Source organism: Rhinolophus hipposideros (genome assembly GCF_964194185.1).
Source record: "Rhinolophus hipposideros genome assembly, chromosome: 10".
Classification (NCBI taxonomy): domain Eukaryota; kingdom Metazoa; phylum Chordata; class Mammalia; order Chiroptera; family Rhinolophidae; genus Rhinolophus; species Rhinolophus hipposideros.
In genome coordinates, this window is record NC_138056.1 from 10272810 (window position 1) to 10289866 (window position 17057).

Consider the following 17057-nt stretch of genomic DNA (forward strand, 5'->3'; position numbering starts at 1 on the left):
CCATCGTTGGACACTTAGATTGTTGGCTGTTGTGAATAATGCTGCAGTGAAGATGGGAATCCCAATACCTCTTTGAGATTCTGATTTCATTTCTTTAGGATAGATACTCAGAGATGGGATTGCTGGACGATACGGTAGCTCTATTTTTAGTTTTTTGAGGAACCTCTATACTGTTTTCCAGTATGGCTGTACCAATTCATATTTCCACCAAGAGTGCACAAAAGTTTCCTTTTCCCCACATCCTCGCCAACACTTATCTCTTGTCTTTTTTGATGGTAGCCACTCTTATAGGTGATATCTCATTGTGATTTTTGATTTGCATTTCTCTGATGATTAGTGATGTTGAGCACCTTTTCATGTACCTGTTGGCCATTTGTATGTCTTGTTTGGAAAAATATCTATTCGGTTCCTCTGCCCATTTTTCAGTTGGATTTTTTTTTTTTTTGCTATTGAGTTTTATGAGTTCTTTATATATTTTGGCTATTAAGTCCTTATTGAGTATATAATTTGCAAATATTTTCTTTCATTCTGTAGGTTATCTTTCCACTCGTTCATTATTTCTTTGGCTGTGCATAAGCTTTTTAGTTTGGTGTAGTACTACATTAATTTTTTGCTTTTGTTGCTTGTGTTTTGATGTCATATCCAAAAAAACATTGCCAGGACCAATGTCAAGGAAACTTTACCCTATATTTTTCTTCTAGGAGTTTTATGGTTTTAAGTCTTATGTTTAAATCTTTAATCTATATCAAGTTTTTAATTTTTGTGTAAGATAGAGGCTCAACTTTATTATTATGCATGTAGTTATCCAGTTTTCCCAACACCATTTGTTGAAGAGAGTATCCTTTTCCCATTGTATGTTCTGGGCTTCTTTATTGTAAATCTGTTGACTGAATATGCATGGATTTATTTCTGTGCTCTTGATTCTGTTCTATTGATATATTGTTATCAGTCTGTTTTTTTATTTTGTTTTGTTTTTGCCAGTACTATACTGTTTTGATACTATATCTTTGCAGTGTGGTTTGAAATCTTAAGTGTGATGCCTCCTGCTTTGTTCTTCTTTCTTAGGGTTGCTTTGGCTGTTAGGAATCTTACACACACATTTTGGATTTCTTTTTTCCCTGTGAAAAATGCCATTGGAATTTTGACAGGGATTTCATTGAATCTATAGGTCTCTTTGGGTTGTATAGACATTTAACAATATTAAATCTTCTAATCCTTGAGCATGGAATATCTTTCCATTTATTTGTATCTTCAATTTCTTTCATCAGTGTTTTATAGTTTCAGTGAACAGAGCTTTCACCTCCTTGGTTAAATTTATTCCTAGGTATTTTATTCTTTCGATGCAATTGTAAATGAGATTACTTTCTTAATTTCTCTTTCTGATAGTTTGTTGTTAGCATGTAGAAACGATGTACTTTTTGTCTTTGGTGATTTGCCATTTTGCTACAAATGTGACTATATGTGGATTACTGTTTATGTATTCTATGATATATTGTGAGTCTGAGAACTTGTATTTTTCAATTTTTGGAAATTTCTCAGTTATATCTCATAAAATAGTGACTTTTTTTCATTCTTACTATTTTTTTTCCTTTTGGAACTCATATCAGATATGTTATTTATTAGATTCGTTCATTTTCTTCTCCATTTCTCTTAACCACCATTTTTATGCATTCTCTCTTTGTCTATATGTGATCCATTTCAGGAAATTTCTTCCATTCATTATAGCTTTCATTTCTGGAAGTTCCGTTTCATTATTTTGACAAATCTATTTTTCTTTTATTATCTTGTTTCTTGTCTTTAAAAAAAATCTCCTTTACATTTTTTAATATTAATATTATATTCTGTATCTGATTACTCCACTATTCAAAGTCTTTGAAATTCTGATTATGTTTTGGTGGTCTCTTTTGATTCTTACTAATAATGGCTTGTTTCTGCATTCATTTTGTTATTTTGAATTATGGATTTATACTCAGCTATTTATGTGGAAATCTTAGAAGGCTTGGGTTCAGTGTGCAGTCTTTCAAAGAGGGTGAGTATTTGTGTTTTTCCAGACATCATCGGACATTAGTAATCTTACATCATTCTTAGTTAATTTTTCACTTTGGGGTTTCCCATTCTTCCTAGACAATACAAACTTGAACCCCATATTGGTGATAGGGTTTTGAATTCTCAAGAAATCATCTTTATTTCACGCAAAGCCAAAGCTGAGACAGACAGGTTTTGTTGTTATCTTCTTTGTTGCTAGATGGTTTTTTTTTCCAGTTTAAACTCCCGTGATGGAGGAGTGTTCAATTCTCTAGTTTTCTGCTTTATATCTAGTTTTGGTCCTGAGCCTTTCCCTTCCTTTCCTGTGAGTTCTGACATGCACTTAAATGGATATTTGCAAGAAACAATTCTAACGTCTGTGTACATGTTTAAATCAGGACTTTCAGATGATATGTGGGTTTTTATATTGCCTGAAATGGCTCTATTACATTTTCTCCATAGATATTGGTGGTGTACAGGAAATCAATGAAGTATGTAATTTGATTTTGCTTGTGACCACTTAGTTGAGTTCTTGTATTATTTTCAATGATCTTTCCGTAAATTACTTTATATTATTTTTGGTTTATCATCTCAATTTCTGAGAATAATGACTTTTTTCTCCTTCTTGCCAAAATTATATACTTCCTCATTTTTTCTTGTGCTTTTGAATTGTAAGTCAATTCAAGTTTAGTGGTCAATATTAGTGGTGATACTGGGCATCACTGCCTAATTGTGGAAATTATTTTAATGTTTAATCATTAGGTATATTGTTTGCTATATACTTCTTGTAGGTATTCTTTATGAAAATAATACATTTTTTCTTCAGTTTCTGGCTTTTTAGGTTTTTTGTTTCCCAGAGATGTGGGTTGACTTGTATTAAATATTTTCTATATCATTGAGATAATCACATTGTTTTTTCTTTTAATCTGTTATTACAATGAATTGCAATATTTCTGTTTGAATTTCTGGAATAAACCCTCTTTAATGATCATTTATTGTTGTTTTAATTCATTGCTATATACTTTGCTATTGTTTTATAAGAACTTCACATCTATGTTCAAAGTGTTATTGGTCACTAGATATAAATTAGATATGTGATATTATTAGATACTTTAGGTGCTATTACCTAGTTTGTGGATAGAGTTATTTTGTCCTTATAAAAGTATAAGCTCATAATTCACTGATACAGTCATTTCTGTTTCCTTTGGCTTCCATGAAGAAGTATTTGTTCAAGAAATAAAGTCAGTTTTAAATACTAAAAACCAAGATTAAGTAGAATTTGGTATCATCTTGTTACATACATTCATCTTCTTCCATTCCACAGATTCAACCAACTCTTACTTATAGCTTCTTATGGGCCAGACACTGTTCTAAACACTGTGATGCCAGATAGAAATTTGTTTTCTGATTCAGACTAGAAAATAGCTCTGTGACCTTGAGAAAGTCACCTTGCCTCTCTGTGCCTCAGAGGCCTAGATGTAAAATATCAGGGCATTCTAATATGATGTACTGTGGGACAACGTTAATAGCTTTGAGTAGAGTACACCTGGGTTGGAATTCTGCCTCTTTTTTTGTTGTTGCCTGGAGCAAGTCCTCTATTTTTCTTTAAGTTTGTCCTCTGTAAACAGGGAAGCATACACTTACTTCATTGGGTAGCATAAGGAGTAAATATATACTGTTTATAAAGTACCCAGCACATAGGAGGCATTCAGTTAACTTGGTTCCTTTCTCTTTCCCCTGAAAACAGTTTCTGCTCTGCCTATCATGAGGGTTATTTATGAAGACAGTGGTGGCATGTAAAATGCTATTCAATAGAACAATAGTGTCTCTTTGAATCAACTTGCTTATTTTAGTTTCAGTGAACTTGTGTGACTTAACCAAGTAGACTAGAAGTTTCAGTGCTGGGTCACTGGATTTGGGAATAAGGCTGGCCCTGGATCAAGGGCAGAAGAAACCCAATGAGTCATGGGCAACGCATGGATATGGGGCTGTCTTTGAAAGCTCCACAGGTTTTTTTTTTTTTAGGGAACTTGGGGTTAAAACCATGTTTTTAAGGAAGCACCCATGCTGTGGAAAGAGACTGTGTGATCCCCATGGACAAACCCTAAGCTGGGAGACAATCTGTTCCTTATATGCAACTCAACTGTCCCATTAAATACAGACTACCTTCCCTTAACCGTGCTGACCCCATCTCTGTGGCTTCTTATTTCCTTATTTCCTAATATTTAGGAAGATATTCCTTATTTCCTAATATTTAACGTTAACTTCTTTGTTTTCTGTCACTAAAGTATTTTACTGTCTTTTAGGTATCTTATACATCAGTTGCATTCCTCATGCTCATGTATAATCCACAATGTCTCGCACTGCAAAAACTGACTGTTTGGGGGCAAAAAGAATTTTTGATATTACAATGAGGGTGGCCCTTACAGAGCCTCATGACATAAAAAGATATACAGTACATCTTTGGTATTAAATTTTCTTGGAGGGGGGTGCTACATATTTAATAAAATATCAGAAAAAATTTTAAAATATCTAAAAATCTCCTTGGAGGCAATATTTTTTAAAACATTTGAGAAGCACTGGGATATGATTAGGAGTCTTTAAAACATTTAAACAATTTCTTCAGTTGATAGGAGTTTTGGCCCAATGTCTGTGCCTTATAGAACTCAGAGAACATCATAGATGTTTTATCTACTAGGATCTTTTTTGGCCAAATATTAATGCATCACAACAATTTTCAAAAACATTGTTCTGTGTGTTGCAACTTCCTGAGCTCCTTACTCCTCTTGGCCAATTTTTGAATGACCAGTGGAGGTTGAAGGGTGGCATTTGAGGAGAGCATAGAGACAGAAGGGAAATTCATTGTCTCTCTGAATCTCTACTCTTTTGGAATCTTTCCCTTGGGAGAGAGGTGGGTTACAACACAGACCCAGTGGTTATTCCTCAATAGCACATGATGGGTATCTTTTCTCTTGGTACACAAAATGAATCTAGAGTACATGAAAAGGTATTTTTTAAGTTTGTTTTTTTGGTACTACAGTGACTTGTCTTGAATTGTCTATGCATACACAGACAAAGACTAGAGTTTTCTTTTTTTTTTTTAAACTATCAAAAATTTTCTTTATTTTTGGGGGGCAGTATTTTTTAAATTTTTATTTAATTATTATTACTTTTTAATTAGTTTCACATGTACAAAGACTATAGTTTTGCTCTAATTGTAAGAGGCTTGGAGGTGAAATGGAAAGAGGAGATAGAAGGAAAAAGAAAATTCAGGTTAACATAAAATGAATTATCATTGTGAATTTTGTGCAATATATCCCCAAACGGCACAAGTACTTCTGAGATTAATTTCAGTGGGAAAATAAGTAGAATGGACCTGAGCACAGGAAATCCTTGGTCCTTGTGTTGATTTGCCCATGTATTTATCTGGCTTAAGAGAAAATATTCCTTCTCTTTTCACTAATTGGGAAAATACACAGAAAATTCTGTACTCAAAATATAAAATCAAGAAGTTATTTTAATAACCAACAGGAAATAACAGACTCACTAGAGAGAGCATATGTGAAATAAACGCCTCCCTATTCTGCATGTGTGCATATGTAGGAGTAGAGGGGTAGATAATAGGGAATATTGATTGTATGCCCGATTAATGCCAGGAGTGGTGCTAACCATTGCAACTGTCCTCCTCTCAACGTTTATCATTCTCATGACAACCTTGTGAGTAGACAATTTTATTTCCATATTCAGGTGGTGAACGTGAGGTAAAAATGTTGGCTTGAGAGTCACAGATTACACCAAAATAGCATTTAGGTTATTGATTTCCATTTTATACCCTCTAGTTCTCCCAGTCCACAAGACTACAGTTCCTGTTGTTTCATCTCATCTCTTCCTTTGGTCCTTATAGTCCTTCTGATAGAGTTGAATGGCTAAGAGGAGGCATAGAAATGCCTGGAGAAAGAGTTAGCTGTCTCTTACCTTTAAGCTAGCAGTTTGAGAATACCAAATCAGAGTTAGATTTCCAGTCTCAATCTGACTGCTCACCCCAGTTTACTGCTCTCAGAAGGTCTAAGTCTCCTCTTCAGCCTCTTCATGGCTGACTTCACCTCCTGGTTTCTGAGGGTGTAGATCATGGAGTTCAGCATGGGAGTGATGACCGTATTATTGATGGACACAGCTGTGTCCATTGGCAGCATAGTGAAGGGCCGGCAGTAGATGTAAACAGAAGGTACAAAGTGAAGCGTCACCACCAGGATGTGCGAGGTGCAGGTGGAGATGGCCTTTTTCCGACCCTCCCCAGGGTGAGATCTCAGCATCACCAGAATGACAGTATAGGACCCCAGGAGCAGGAGGAACCACAGGAGGGTCACCAGCCCATTGTTTGAGATCATGAGGAGCTCCAGAGCAGAGGTGTCAGTGCAGGCCAGTTTAACCACCTGAGGCACATCACAGTAGAAGGCATCCAGGATGTTGGGGCCACAGAATGGGAGTGGAAGTATCAGAATTATCTGGACAATTGAGTGCAAACCACCACCCACCCAGGAAGCCACCACCAATGCCACCCATACTTCTCTCCTCATAATGGTCACATAATGTAAGGGCTTGGTGATTGCAAGGTATCTGTCATAGGCCATCACAGAGAGGAAAAAAATATCTGCCCCACCAACAAAGTGAAAGAAGAAGATCTGTGCCATGCAGCCATTGTAAGAGATGGTTTTCCACTTTGACAAAAGATCTACCAGGAACTTGGGAACGGTGACAGATGAAAAAACAATATCCAGGACTGATTTATTCCTTAGGAGAAAGTACATGGGAATGTGGAGGTGCGACTCACAGGTGATGGTCACCACAATGAGGGCATTGCCCAGCACAGTTGTTACATACACAACAAGGAAAAACACAAACAAGAAACACTCAAGCTCTCGGAAGTGAGTGAGTTCCAGGAAGACAAATTCCTTCACGTTGGTGTGGTTGCTCTCGCCCATGATGGGGATCACCCTCTTCCAGGTCTACCTTGGGAGAAGACATGTTAGGATCAGGGGTATGGTGTCACAGGGTGGCAACATCATTTCTCATATATTGTTATAAGGCTCTTTCAAGTATCCAAACGATCATGACTAGTCAGAAAAATGGTCTGGATATTCTTCATCCTGATGATTCTTCCTTCCTACTGTAAATACCCTGGGTTGACAAGAAGAACCATCACACTTCTATGTGCTTACTCTCACCAGAGGGAGATGGGAGGATTATGGTCATTTGACTCTGGCTTATCTTATGTTCTGTAAGAGCAACTTCCTCATATATATGCAAAGCTTTTCTACTTTACCAAAGGTTTTCACTTGCAACATCTCATTTTGATTTTGATTCTTCTGATGTCTCTGTGGAATCTATAGAATGGTTATGATTATCTCCATTCTATAGGGGGGAAACTGAAGCTTTGAGCAGTTAAAAATGTGAAGTTTGCCCACATTTGCATAATTGCAAAACTAGTAAGTGGCAAACCAAGGATTTTAACCCAAATAATTTTTCTGACTTGACATACTTCCTCCCGGACCAAATTTTTGTTAGGCTCCTCTGAATCCTCTTCTCAATGAGGCCTCAATGTTGGCCTTCTATGTCCTTCATTGCTGAACCAAGTTTTAGCAAGATTCTTGATAAATCACCTTGGCAAGAAGCCCCTACTCTTGATATCTGATCAAATCCCCCACCCTTGATCTCTGACTCCTTGTATCTAAGTTCTTGGCTTGTCTTTAGCAAGAATCCCCTTATCTTTGGAGTTTCCTCTTAGATCCCATCCACTGACACCCTCACTCTATTAATTGGCTATAAACCCCACTTGTTCTTTTTGTATTTTTATTTGAGACTAATTCCTCTCTTCTACTGCAGTAGTCTTGACTCCCATTGCAATAGTCTTGAATAAAATCTGTCTTGTCATTTTAGACAAGAGTCCGGTGAATAATTTTTTTAAAATAATCTCCAGAGGTTTTTCCACTGTACTACTCTGCCAGAACAGAGAGCCCAGGACTTACTTTGGTTTGTCAGAATTACAGTGGGTAGAAAAGCCTTAAACAGTTAATTAAGTAGCCTGACTTCTTAATCCTCATCTCCTCTTTAAAGGAATAGAAGAATCAGGCCCTCATAAGTACTCCTCCCTGCTCTCTGAGACATGTGGACCTCACTTGGGCCCACAGTGTTCTTGGTAGAGTGTAGAGCTTCAATAATTGTTCAGAGCAAATGAAAGTAACAGAGACTTTAAAGCTTCAGGACCTCAGAGGTGACTTAACCCAACCCTCCTCACTTTAGGGGTGACCAGAGAAGGATGTTTATTTTTCCATAATAAGTCTATGAATTAGTGAAAGATGGAGAATTAAAATTTTTTTTCAAGTACTTTTGTGATTTTGTTTGTCATGAGAACACTTAAGACCTACCCTTTAAACAAATTTTAGGAATACAATATTGTCAACCATAGTCACATTGTTGTACATTAAATTCCAAGATTTATTTATCCTGCATAACTGAAATTTTGTGCCTCTTGACCAACATCTTCCCATTTGCCCTCCTCCCAGCCCTGCTAATCACCATTCTACGCTCTGCTTTTGCCAGTGGAGGACATTATGCCTAGTGAAATAAGGCAGATGCAGTAAGAAAAATACTGCAGTATTTCACGTGTATGAGGAACCTAAAATAGTTGAACTCATAGAAAGATAAAGAATTTTAACCAGGTTTGTTGACTCAAATTCCAGGGGTTTAGGTTTCTTTTTTTTTTTTTTTTACAATTTCTATATTATAGTGGATTACTTTTTTTTTGTTTTGTTTTTTAAGTTTATTGGGGTGACAATTGTTAGTAAAGTTACTAACAATTGTTAGATTTCAGGTGTACAATTCTATATTACGTCATCTATAAATCACATTGTGTGTTTCAAATCAGATATCTATCAATCAGAGGACAAAACTCTTTTCAGTAAGAATATCTGTATGCCCAAACACTCTCATATCCCAAACAGTTTTTTAAAATTTGAATAATGGAGGTGACCAAAATCCATTTCAACAATAGAAAGTAAGCAGACAGTCTTGGTATTTGAAGCAATGGAATTATATCTGAAGAAAATAGGATAAGAAAGAATAGAGTAGACTAGATGCAAAATGGATAGAGCACTTTTTCTGGAATAAAAGCATAATAAAGCACCCTGCAAACAATAGCCTATTTCTTGCTGTCTCTTTTTCCAGTTTTGCTATAGTTGGGTATGTTTTATGATTTAAATTGAAGGGTTAGGACATACAGAAAGCCTCTTAACTAAAAATCTTCTCTGTTGATTTTCCTGGGTCCCTGATGTTTTCACTAGTAAAACCATTTAATTCCTATGGAAAAGTGAATTTCATCTTAAGGGTTCTTTGAATATGATCGGATAGGAATCCTACTTTAATATCCCAGCATTCAGTGACATATTACCTAGAACTGAAACTCTGGAGTTTTTTACTGCCTCTGAGCAATTGGCAGAAAGCTATGTAAATACTATATTTGGAATTATATTATCACCTTTTATTAAGGGTGTATACAAAGAAGAGCCCACTCAGGGTTGTATTAATGGTCAGATCTATTCAGTTTCCCCCATTTGAGACCCCCAAGGGAAACATTTTTCCTAGACCAAAATGTAAGGGACAGCTCCCCTGGTAAACCAGTAAGATTCTTCCTCTTGGAAAATGAAGACTGTGTACTGAGTCATTTTTCTTTGTTTTGTCTTCCACACACTGAAAAAAATATATGTAGCTTAATTTCCTACTCCATATTAACAGTTTCTTACCTACTTTTATTGCTTTATTGTATGTGTTTTATTGTTGTTGCTGTTAAGATCTTAATCCTTTGTGGAATGTGATGGGTAAATACATTGGTTACTAGGTCGTCATAGGTGTATGGCAATTAGGCAGGTTGAGAATAAGCATTGGTCATGAAACTTTCTGCGGTAATTTTGGAAATATGTGTCAAACTTAGAATGTGCAAATCCTTTGACTCGGAAATTCTACTTTAGGAATTGATGCTAAAGAGTTATTAAACCAAATGCTCAGTGTCATAAAAAGCTCGTTACAGTACAGTTTAGAAGAAATTAGAATTTAAGTTACTGCATGATATATAAAAATTGGTTTAATAGTCATGATACAATAGAAAAATTCAGTATTTGTAGCCATTCAAATTGATAATGTAGAACTTTACTCTGCGGCATGGTAAGATTCCCTTTTAGTGACAGGTTGAAGCATGGACTGTATCATATAATGTTATTTTTGGAAAAAAATCTACAAGCCTAGAAGAAATCTGGAAAGGTGTCTATCTCAATAGTAGCAACCATTATCTGTGGACAATTGGATTTTGGCAATTTTCTTTAAAAAGAAATCCTATTATATCCAATTTTTAAAATGATTTACAATGGTTTCTGATTTTGAAAATCAGAAAAAACTCATACACATATTTACAACTTAAAGTGAAAGGTTTTCCCCATTCATTTGAGCTCTGATAATATGTCTCTTATACTCTTCCTTTTCTGTGAAATTGTCTTAAGGATGGAGGCATTAAAGAAAGAGGTGTGTGGGGAAGACAGTTCTAATTATTCTTTTGGTATGTTGTGGTTCCATGAGGCTTTGGCTGGAGGCATCCAGTAGAGAGCCTGGGACGAGCCAAGTCAGGGGGGAGCTACTTACTGTTAACTTCCCTTTTTAATTAATATGACTCCCCTTGCTCTTCCGGTCAATCACCTGTGAAGGTTTTAGGCATAATGTCAGGTCAGGATCAAATGATGGCCTTTCTGTCTTGTAACCCCAGGGCTGCATTATGGATCCTAGAGGCAGCTTGCTCAAAAGAGCTCAGCCTTTGAATTCAGGTTCACATATTTTAAATTTTGGCTGTGTGACCCTGAGCAGCTTAACCATTATGCACTTCTGAATCTCCTTCCTCAGAATGGGGAGCATAATGCTTGCTTTACAGGGGGGTTTACTTGAGCTAATCTACCACTTTTACTGCCTGTCATTATGTGTCTGTTTGTTTTTGCCTGTTCTTCCAAATGCAGACTCCTTGAGGGCAGAGACTTTGGTTTGTCACCACTGTGTCCCCAGCTCTTACTGGGCACATATCAGTTATTCAGTAAATCTTTCTGAAGAGATGAATGAGCAAATGTATGACCAGTGCTTGATGCGCAGTGTTTACCCCGCAAGTACTTGACCTCCCTCACCCCGTCTCCAGCCTCATTCTGGACTTCCCCCTGTAGCCCCCTTATTAACTTGTGTTGCTGCATAAGTCGATTCAAGACAATTCACATGAGAGCACATGCGAAACTTCAAAGCATTATAAAAATGGAAGGTATTAATATCATCATAATGTGTATGTCATTTATATAATTGTGTTTCTCTCCCTGCTCCCAGCTAGCATTTAATGACTTTTTTTTAAAAAAGGGACTGTGCCAGTTACTTTCCTATACATCGTAGATGCTTGCTAAAAGTTTATGGGATGAGTTTTATTATCAAGAAAAAAAATATCACCTTCTATAATAACTTTAATGTGTTTTGAGAAACCTAATATTTTACATGAGAGGCAGGAGATTTTAATTAACCTACGGCTTTTAGTTCTAAATGACGTATGTATCAAAAATTGCACATGGATAATTTACCTTTCAGGGACTGACGACTGAACACTATAGAAATTATAAAATTATACTTGTATGTGAGCTAAGCTAAAGTTGCCAGCAACTGTGTCTTCAGGATGCTCTCACCTACCTTTGAGTTAGAAAGGTGAGCCTGCTGGGTTCCCCACCTTCATGGCTCTGCTCTTCTTCACCTAAATATAAGCACAATCCTCAGTGCTTCCTTAGACACTGAGTTGGAAGTCTAACGATATAATAATCGGCATAGGGAATATTGTCAGGTATTTATAGCAAATGTAACTATTACAGAAGATGGCAGTTACAGATGCAATGGGAGTTATTAAAAAGTTGCTCAGCAACCTACGTAAATATTGGGATTTTTCCCATCTATCTTGCTGTTATTGCTTCCTAGCTTAATTCCACCCTGGTCTGAGAGCATACTTTGTATAATTTGTGAAGGAGTGTTTTATGGCCCAGAATGTGCACTGTCTGTTCTACGTGAGCTGGAGAAGAATGTGCATTCTACTGTCGATAGATAAAATGTTTTGTGAACATCACGTAGATCCAGCTGCTTAATGTTGCTATGCAATTCAACTGCATCCTTACTGATTTTCTGCCTATTGGATCTGTTAATTACTGATCCAGGGGTGTGAGTCTCCAACTATAATAGTGGATTTGTCTACTTCTCCTTCTTTTTCCCTCGGTTTTTGCCTTGCTTATTTTGACACTATTGTTAAGTGCGCACCCATTAAGGCTTGTTATGTATTCTCAGAGAAGTGACCCTTTTTTTGTTATCATTATAAAGACCCTCTCTTTATCTCTGATAATGCTCTTTGTTCTGAAGTCTGCTTTATCTCAAATTAATATATCTACTCCAAGTTTCTTTTGGTTTATTTTTCTTCATTGCATTGCTTTTCATCTTTCTGTGTCTTTATATTTAAGGGGTGTTTCTTGTTCTACAAGAATTACATATTTTCTAAACATAAAGTTGGGTCTTTTAAAAAAATCCACTTTGTAATCTCTCTCTTTTAATTGGTGTATTTAGACTATTTGCCTCATCAGGTGGCTTAAAAAACCTTTTTACTGTAAATTATATCTCACTTTCAGTAAAGTAAGGCATAATGATAGAACAAACTTGGTGTAACCACTACTTAGATCAACAAATGAAACGTTCATAACACTTCAGAAGCCCCAGGGTGTTACACTCTTACCACCTCTCCCCAAGTGCAGCCAAACACAATCCTGGCTTTTATACTAATCATTTGCATGTTTTTATTATTTTAACAACTTATGCATCCATAAACAATATAGTTAATTTTCTCTTTTTTTTGAACTTTATATGTAATAGGTCATATTATAAGTATTATTTTGTGTCTGGCATCTTTTGTTTAACAATATGCTTGTGGCATTAATCCATGTTGTTGATTGTAGCATAATTTATTGACGTTTTTCGCTATATGCTATTCCATTGCATAATATAGCCCCATTATTCACCCACATCTTCATGGACATTTAGATTGTTTATTATTTGGACATTTTATAAACAATGCATATATGTTAGTCCAAGTCTTCCAAGAAGCAGACACTCATACAGGATTGAACATGCAAAGGTTTTAGTAAAGGAAATTCCTGTGAGAGGAAATGGGGAAGGAGCCAGGGAAGATTGAGAGGGATGTAAGACCACAATGCAAGCCTGGTCCCTTGAAGGAGAGAGGGAAGGAAGATTTGGGTAGAAGCTGAGTCTCGTTTTGGCCCTCTGTGTTGGTAGAAAGGGATGGTAAGAGGGTATAGTGGTTTAATGTTGGGTGGACTTTGGAGACTAAAAATAGTACTTATTTCTAGTTCTAACTCCCCTTTACTAGTTGCATGACTTTGGGCTAAAATTATGCCAGGTTATTTTTGAGACTCCGTATCTTTTCTTCAATGGCGATAATATTGCCTATCTCATAGGGCTGTTGAGACTCCTGGTTCAGAGGATGTTGATAAAGTTTATACAATACAGTTATAGGCACAGAGCGAGGACTCATTTAAAGGGGTATAGAAATAATGAAGGCCCTTCGGTATGGATGGATTATATGTCATGGGACTCCATGTTGTCATATGCTAAATAAAAAAAGAATGAGTCCACTATGAGAGACATGCAAGTTCATAGGTAGGTGGTTTTAAACGTGATATTGGTGATATTGGTGGTTTTAAAGGTGATATTGGGGATTTAGTCTTCTTGAGATTGAAAAGTCCATCAAGGGTCTCTTTTTAATCATTCTTTTACTTTGTCCTTAAAAATTTAGTTTAGAGAGTAGCCTTGAGAAAGACCCTTTAAAGTTTAAGGGTAAGATTTCTTAGCACCATAAGTTATATTTTTTATTAGCTGAGTCGACACTAGAAGAAAAGGAGTAGGGATATGCACTCTGAATGTTACGTTAGAAACAAATCAGAATGATTTATCATCAGGGATCTTTGACGTAATTGAAATCCTTGAACTGTTGTTGTGAAAGGTGTAGAGATTACCTGAATTTAGAACAAGGAATTCTTTCCTTGAGACACAAATTACAGAAACTACTTTTGTGTATGTATTTAATTCCCACACCTATTTTGCAAAATAGATATGAAAATTAAATATCAATTAATTTTAAATAAGTAGTATTTCCTTGGTAGATTTAGACAATAAGGATGTGACAGCCTGAGTGACCTCCATAAATTGTCAGAGTTGGCAAATTTGGGATCTGGGATTAGAACCTTGAGCATCTGACAAATATCCACCTTGCAGGTGATTGTGCTGATTAGTACCTGTGAAGTGTCTGGCACAATGCTGCATGGAAACCTTAATTCCTTTATATATTATGGGGTAATGGTGGGAGGCATCTGTCATCATCATCCTTCAATTAGATGATGATACTAAAACCAATAAAACAGGTAAGATTTTATTGGTGTGGAAGGCCCAGAATGGTTTACACATGTTATTTCATTTAATTGGCTCTTACCGGTTTCAAATGTCTTAAAACTTGTGGCTAAGTTTGAGCTTGGCTATTTGGGTAGCTAGTTTGGGTTTGACAGGTGTCTTGGCTATGAAATAGCGTCAGGTGCTGAACAGGTAAAGGAATGACATGGTTGAAATCAAGGAAATACGAGTAGGCCGCCGAGGTGATGAGATTGAGAAGAGTATTGATGTGATACCATTGGACTCAAAGTTTCCAGGCCACTCTGTGCTGAGATAGAAATGTCCATGAAAGGTGATGTCCTTCAGTATTTGCTTAGCAATTACTCAATAGCCATCATGGGAATAGAGCAGAGTATCTTGGAGAGAGTGTTTAGTGAATAAGCATCTGGTTTGGTAATCCACCTCAGCTATACACAGTGGATTCTAACAGATGCTAGTTAGAATATATACCTCTGTGGATTCTAACAGATGCTAGTTGTAAGAGTAATGCACTTGTACATCTTCAGGGCTATTTGTTGTTGAACACGGAAGGCACCATTTGGGCAGAGTGTGGGTTCTGGGGTCAGCAAGACCTGGGTCTGAATGGGAGTTCTGGTCCTTACTTCTGGTACGACCTTGGCAAGTCAGTGTTCCTTGCAAGGGCATTGTTTCCTCATTTGTAACATAGGGACAGTGCTATGTGCATCATAGCACTGCAATGAGTATTTATTCAATAGCTTTTGTGCCTGGTATATATTAAGCACCCAATAAAATGAGGTTGTCGTAATATCAATTGTGAGAATAGGCTATCCCAGGGAGAGTTTTGTGCTGAAACAATCTCTTCTCCCTTCTGACTATCCATGGTGATGTCATTGACTATCCATGGTGGTGTCATTGACTGTCCATGGTGGTGTCAGTAGACACATGATCATGAGGAACGATGAGAGGAATAAGGCAGGAGGAACCTGCATTTTCAAATATGCCCACAAAATGCCCCCTTGCCTAAGCCAGAGGTGGAGGTAGATACTATGGGTCATTTACATCTCAGGCAATTTGGAGAAATATGTTTTTCAACTGTGAACTAGAAAAATATTTTCTTCTTCCCCAACACCTTCCACAGGGTATCTTTGATCTCTTTGTTCCTCAAACTGTAGATGAGAGGGTTCAGCATGGGGATCACCAACGAGTAGAACACAGACACCACCTTGTCCCTGCCAAGCGAGTAGCTGGCACTGGGTCGCAGGTACATGAAAAGGGCCGTCCCAAACAACAGAGTCACCACCATCAGGTGCGAGGCACATGTGTTGAAGGCTTTCCTTCGACCTTCCACTGAGCGGATCTTCCAGACAGCAGCCACTGTGTAACTGTAGGAGATAAGGATGAGGAAGAGTGATGTCCCCCCAACAATGACCACTGTCAGGAAATTCACTACTTGACTGACGAAAGTGTCAGAGCAAGAAAGTGCCAGGACTGGTGGGAGGTCACAGAAGAAATGGTTGATGATGTTGGGTCCACAGAAGTGGAGCCGAAATATAGAGCTGGCCTGGATCAGGGAGCTCAGGAAGCCACCGACATAGGCTCCAACCACCATGCCTATACGGAGGCCCGGGGACATGATGGCCGTGTACAGCAGGGGCAGGGTGATGGCTGCATATCGGTCATATGCCATAGCAGTCAGGAGGAGGCACTCAGTTAGACCCAGGCCAACAAAGAAAAAGAACTGAGCTGCACATCCCAAGAAGGATATGGTCTTTTGCTCCTGGAAGAAGTCAGTGAGCATCTTGGGAGCCACTGTGGAAGAGTAGCAGATGTCAATTAAGGACAGGTTGCTGAGGAAGAAGTACATGGGTGTGTGCAGTCGGGTGTCACCTCTGATCAGAAAGATGAGGGCCAGGTTCCAGGCCAGGGTCACAAGATAAATGCCCAGGAAAGTGACAAAGAGGACGGCCTTGAGCTCTGGATAGTCTGCAAATCCCAGAAGGATGAACATGGTCACTGACGAGCTGTTCCAAGCCTTAGTGGTGGACATGTTGCCCATGGTCCGCAAGGACAAGGTGCAGACCTGGGGCAATAGCAATAATCTACATTACAGACCACGGCAACAAATAATGACAAAATACGTAAGCGGGAGGGCAGAGTATTACAGAGAGTTACAACTTTATGCAGATTCTGTGTCTTTATCACAGAAGGCAATTGTAGTCAACGTCGTAAATGCTTTTTAATACAGTGCAGGTGGTCTGTATGAACTGAGACTTTAGGTTCAGACTCCCTATGATCAACTCCTACTCCACCATTTAGCAGCTGTGTCACTTTGGATGAGATATCTAACATCTCTAGGCTTTAATTTCCTTATCTTTAAAATGGGTAACATGACCTACTTCACATATTTGTTTTAAGAATTAAATAAGGCATAGTGGGTAATGTACCTAACCCATTGTAAGTCCTCAATGAAAGTTATTGTTAGGGCAGTTTTGAGTGTCCAAAATGTGTCG

General features: G+C 37.5%; 1 protein-coding gene across 1 annotated transcript; it reads right to left on the minus strand.

Moving 5' to 3' along the window:
- Nucleotides 1-6062: 6062 nt before the first annotated feature.
- Nucleotides 6063-16594, minus strand: LOC308503335 (uncharacterized protein; the record flags this gene model as incomplete). The annotated part of the gene is made up of 3 exons (XM_081062660.1): nucleotides 6063-7031; nucleotides 12013-12088; nucleotides 15648-16594. 3 exons carry the CDS (start codon nucleotides 16592-16594, stop codon nucleotides 6063-6065), a joined length of 1992 nt encoding a protein of 663 aa, XP_080918786.1.
- Between the last annotated feature and the right edge of the window lie 463 nt (nucleotides 16595-17057).